The sequence below is a fragment of the Hetaerina americana genome, unplaced genomic scaffold, assembly GCF_022747635.1.
Source record: "Hetaerina americana unplaced genomic scaffold, ioHetAmer1.1.p SCAF_2, whole genome shotgun sequence".
Lineage (NCBI taxonomy): Eukaryota > Metazoa > Arthropoda > Insecta > Odonata > Calopterygidae > Hetaerina > Hetaerina americana.
Genome location: NW_027286763.1, coordinates 52,437,260 through 52,443,362, shown reverse-complemented (window position 1 = coordinate 52,443,362; position 6,103 = coordinate 52,437,260). Strand labels below are relative to the sequence as shown.

At 33.0% G+C, this 6,103-nt stretch overlaps 1 protein-coding gene across 1 annotated transcript; it reads right to left on the bottom strand.

The window, feature by feature from the left end:
* Positions 1 to 219: 219 nt before the first annotated feature.
* On the bottom strand, positions 220 to 4,031 carry mRpS28 (mitochondrial ribosomal protein S28). Its single transcript, XM_071585523.1, has 4 exons — positions 3,741 to 4,031; positions 3,431 to 3,552; positions 3,141 to 3,331; positions 220 to 1,917 (listed from the first exon to the last, which is right to left on the bottom strand). Exons 1-3 carry the CDS (start codon positions 4,029 to 4,031, stop codon positions 3,181 to 3,183), a joined length of 564 nt encoding a protein of 187 aa, XP_071441624.1. The 3' UTR covers positions 220 to 1,917; positions 3,141 to 3,180.
* Positions 4,032 to 6,103: the final 2,072 nt, after the last annotated feature.

The following is a 6,103-nucleotide window of genomic DNA, read 5'->3' as shown; positions in this document are numbered from 1 at the left end:
TATTTCAGGTTGAGGCTCAATATTACAATTCAGGCAATTGCAACAACATGAATAATTTTCACAGAAATACCATTACTTTTCGTAATCCTCAAAACCATCTGGACTTCTCCAATGTCGATACACCAAGAAGTAATAGCCATTGACACCAAGTATTAAAACAGCATCATTTCTTTAGCATGGAGGTTTGTTATTCCTATGCACTGTTATTAGTATGAACATAATCTTGGTAGCTAAGAAATTGATGAGCCTCCATCTATGCCATCCATTTGCTTAAAAAAACATAACATGGCATTCATGTGACTGTTTGGTGCTAATATTACATAATAGGTACATTCCAAACAATGTTCTTTGTTTTAACTTTATTATATATGTTATTACCGTATGGTTTAATGCTCGAATGACTGGCACCACAATGTGCACCTATGCAAGCCTAATTTTAGTCCTTTTAATTAGATGTGCGTGCTGCACGAAAAATAATAAAGATTATTTGACCAAATTGAGATGCTAAGAAATCAAATCCCTATATCTCAAGTAAAGCGGAATACTTCTCTAAGCATGTGGATAACTTCTCCATGCATATGCTTATTTCCAAGATAAGTAATTTTGGAGGGAAAGCTAAAGTTTGGGACTTACCTGGCTCCATAAACATGTACCACATTTCATCATTTTCATACACGAAACAGTATATTTCATGTTCATCATTCTTCAATAATGTCTATGGGGTTATTGAATCAGAAATTATACAACATACAATCTAATATTCATATTAATTTTACCCTATATCGAAAGATATCATTTCAGTTTATAAGATTGGAACCTTTTCTCTACACTTGTCAAATAGGATAATTAATGGAGACCAATTTCCGAGTATCCTTAATATAGTTGGTTCTCATACAGCATAATTTCCGATGCTGTGAATATGCAGGAATATATTAATCAATAATATTATATGATTTCAATGTCACAGATATATGCAATGGTGAGTGAAAGTCATTCAAGCTTCTTTGAAGCAGAATGATGCTAAAGAGTGAGTTTTCTAAACCTTACAACCACATCAGCATCCATACAGTTAAAGAACAAATAATGAAGATCTAGCATTAGTATGAATTTTTTTGTTGAAAGTAGCATTTACCAGTTATCTAAATAACAATGAGATGAAACTAGCCATCCAAATACAGTATTATTACAGTACACATTCTTTTTCATACATTAATGCAAGTTTAATTCTTTCGATTATTTGACCAGGATTTAGATCAATAGAAAACGAGCATATGGGAATAAATATTAGCAGAAATAATGAAATTAACTAATAATTAATTAATGGAAAATATAAACAATTTTAGTTTTCAACTGTTTATCCCTGAGAGTACAGATGAATTAAATGCTACCTTAAACTTTCAACTCTCATGGTAATGCAATTATTTATTCACAGAGAGATATGTTCTCTTCACTAAACTCTTCCCAAAATACAAATTCACATTAATAGTCTGCTTTCTCTTTTACTTGATAAATTATAAACGGATTCGTTGGCAGTGGTTTATGTAATGAAAGGTTTTTCCATATAAAAATAACATACAGTGAGTTAACTGTGAGGAGACTGAAAAATGACACAGTGGAATTTATTTGTTATGTCACAAAATAGTGTTTGAGGCACAGCTCCAAAATATTTTCATGGAGATGTAATATGCCAAGCAATACAATTCACAATATTAAACAAGAAAGCAATTCACAGATTCTCCTCATTGAAATTTCAACAATTTTTTTCACTGATGAACCTGTCAGTCAGACTTAAAGAAACCTCAACAGATAAATAATATTCAAATATAATACATAAAAATCAGTAGATGACAGTTCAATATTATTTTAATAGAAACCTATCATCACCATCCCAGCTACATAGCAGCCACTTTGCTAGACCTAAAATCACCAACACAAGGAAAAATAAAAATTAATCTATGAATTCCTAATTATTAGATTAATTGAAAGTGCTACTAGTAACAATAGATTAATATTAAATTGCTAGTATATTATACCAGTTTTCTACCAAGATATGCCACGACTTCTAACTCAGATAAAATAAAAAAATCAGAAAAAATTATCAAGCAAAAACAAGTTAAGACTTTTTATGATGTTAAGATCATTTTTATCAGAATTGGAAAAGGAACCTTCAAAAAGACGTTATAAGTGGGATTGATATTGAAGGTTTTGGGAGTGGAGGGGGGATGAAAATATCTGGAGATTGGAGTAATTAGTGTCTGATCCCTGGCTCATTCCAGGAATCGATGAGCCAGATTTATGCTATTACTATTGTTTTGAGCTTGAGTGGAGGGATACCAGAATTAAGACACATAGCATTTATCAAAGGGAGCGTTAAATTTGGAGGCGTGCTTTGGAATTTGGAGTATACCAAACAGGGAAGAATTCTTACTCTACAGTATATAAAGGTGCAAGGTAAATATCTGCATAATTTAAACCAGCAGAAAACTTTTGGGCATCTTAAGAAGAAAACATTTGCTAGATTATGATGCTCAGATTAGAGAAAAACCTCAATTGCATTTATGGATGAGTTTCCTTATAAATAAATAGGAGTAAATGAATATGAAAAAAGTGAATAAAAACAGTAATTATCCGAGAAGAGCAATATGGATTTCTTGCACTGATGGATAGGTAGTCTATATTAAACAAAAGTTTTGAATAGACAGAAAAATGGAGAGGAGTTATTTAAAAGGATATAAAGAGCCCAGGTATACCCACTTTTTGTAAGTGAAGAAATGGGGAATTACAGAGGAATCAAGCTACTTAGAATACCAAGGAGAATTTTTCAGGTTAATTTGAAAGGTTAACATCAAGGTATTTCATAGATATGGAGACATTTCCCAGAATAGTTTACTTGGCCACCCACTGCCCATGATAATGAAGAGAAAAATTCTGTTGATGATGAAATTGTTTAGGGTTGAGAATATCATGACTATATCTTGATATCGATGCTTAACTTTTTATAGTAAAAAGTATCTCAAAATTCCAACGGAGTATAATGCGAAATAATAATTAATATGACGAGACAAATTCATAAATTATATTAAGTTACCTGAAGTAAAGTAGCATTCTGATACTTGGGAGTAAATATATTCTATACATACCTAGTTTCAAAGGTGCGAATGTGTATATCACATTCTAACATTATTTGTTATCTCTTGCTGGAGAATAGAGTAATGCAGTAAGTGTAGCATCCGCTTCAAGAAGCGTCAAGTCTCTTTCAGCACCAAGAAATCGAGTTGATAGCTCGAGTTCTTTCAACCTTAACAAGACTTTTGCTCCTCTTACATAATAACTAGAGAATTAGCAAGACACATAAGATTGAATGTATGTTCATGAAAGAACGAACTTTGCTGATATGTGACAGGTAACTCATCCATATTCCACATCTTACCTTCCATTTCTTGTAGGGCGAGAACAAACACATGGAAATTTCCATCCAAAGTCTATATAAAGATCGTCATCCACAATGTGGTAAATAGTACCTTCAACCAATTTTCCTTCGGGATCACCTAGCTATAAATCAAGGCTAATATTAATTTGGAATCATGAAACGTACTTAATCTGCAGTAGAATTTCCAATGCTCCAAGAGATCATTTCAAGGAACTCGAAAATAACATCGTAAACCAGCCACACGTTGTCATTGCACTATCATAGAGAAACTTAACCTAGCTGAAGGCAAATATACCCATGTCGAACTTACGTCAATGAACTTAGAATTCCTTAAAAGCGTACAAAAACTTTCCTCTTCCTCAGGTGGTGGTGTTTCTTTTGCTGTATACTTTTCAAATGCACGAGCAAATCCTCCACGCTCTTCGGCAACCTTCTTATCTGTAATTTTAATGTCCTCAGGCACCTTGGACTGTGCAATTTTGTCAACGTCATTCTTGTTTGCATTTATACAAAATTTCCTGGACAACGTTAGAGATCCACGGAATCTACCTATCAAACACTGAGTAGTGTTCTTCCAAACCTGTCGTAACGGGAGCGCCATATTTAATTTTATCGATACCTGTTTTCAATATCGACCAGCCTGCAACCTCTACGATCAATCGATTCATGCAAGCGTACAAAGAACTTCGGCTACCTGGCGGTAATTTTAAAATTGCAAATTGGTATGCAGATTTGAAAGATAATTATTTAAATATTATTCCGCAATTTAATTGATAGAAACTTTAATGAGAAGTTTAAGAAAACTTATTAAAAACCAACAACGTCATCATTATTAAATATCGCTAATTGTAATGATTAACTTGACAGGTTATGGTATATGTAGATAAGTATGCCCGTTCATAAAAGTCAGATCAACAGAGAGTTCATAAAATTGAGAAAAAAAGAGATTCTCATTACCATTTTTAGTCCTCCAAACAAATGTATTTGTAGCAAATTGATGGAAGATCTTGGAAAAGAGAGCGAAGAAAATATACTGGACTAGTATAATGCCAACAATTAACGAACAGGATTTTCCAAAAGTATTTTGGATCCCTTGTCACCATACGGAGAAAGTTGTAAGTAATGTCTGATTGAACTTCATAATGTTGGCAAATAATAACTTATCCGTTTTCTAAATAAAATGTTGCGTCGCTTGTTTGCTTACCACCCTGCGCCTTAAAATTTGGCATAGTACTGAATTTATTATTCCTGTTATACACTGTGTACAGGAATTAGCACAATGCGTAACACATCGAACCGATCTTCTCATAAAAATGTAGTAAGAAAAAATATAATTCACTGTTCAATAGCGTAAAGTTTCTGTTGCGTTGCCTAATCTTGTGTGCTAGTGTTTTCATCCCAATATTAAGGAAATGTTACTCATATATAAATCCGATAATTCATTTATCTGATGCCTCACATAATATATTTTACGACACACATTTGAGATCACAAATTTTTGATGCACAAGGACTTTTTATATCTAAAGTGGTTGGAAAACTATGGTAATACAACTCAGCTTTACCAATTTTTCACAATCGGGGGTTATTCACGTGGGATATGTCGATACTGCAAGGAGACGGGTTACGACTTTATATTTATGAAACGCTTCTCTTTTCTGAATCTCTACTCCTCATTTCTCTTCTCAGTGATCGAATCTTTGATCCTTGAGTTAATTCTCTTTATTATAAATATTTCTGATCACTTTTCCTTTGTTCTATTTACATGCCTGTTCCATACAGAGTGAACTCTTACTGGCTCTGCTTCCTGTTTTGTGATTTTATACATCTCCCTAGATAACATTGATTGTATGTCATCCGAAATGCCTAATTGGTCGAAGTATTTTTCGTTTTATTTCCATCCAACTAAATTATGTAAAATATGAAGACTTCATTATGATTTTGGATTAATTTCAGTGCATCAATGGAATTTGAAAACAATTGTGAGTTTTCCATAGAACAAAGATCTTTATGGTCGGCTTCCATTTCAAACGGTTTAGTAGGAGCTTCAACTTTCATCGATACTATTATCTGATCAAAATTAAAACAAGTCGCATAGCAAAATCTTTAAGTTTCAATTGAAGGAAAACCGTAAATATTAAGTAATATTAAAGGAACAGTTCCACTTTATCTGACCTATTACTATGTCACTAACACATCAAGTATTTTCACATCATATCAAGCTGTTTCTGAGGAAATTTTAAGGTCCCACCTGTTCTAACGATGAGTAAATTCTTTCCTTTTGGAATACAATATACTAACAGCTTCCCTCTTCCGCATATGGCGATTTTATCTTGTTTGCCATGCTTTTAACGAATTACATACAATTTAAGAAACAATCCTGTGGTTATAAGAAATTCTTCGAACGAAACGAAAAAGGAAATTATTTTCAGAAGGGAAGGAATTCTTCGCAGGGACCTCAGGAGGAATAGAAAACTGATATCATGACGATTTTTTTTAAACCTCTAGAGTTAACTAATTGAATCACAAATTAAACTTGGGTAAGAAATCTGAGGGTTACTATATTGTTTCACCGAAGCTGTTTCATTAGATTCATCCTGAGTATTTTGAAATGCTTTTACAGTAAGGACTTCAATATTAGGACCCGAAGGACTTGTATGCATGTACGAAGACC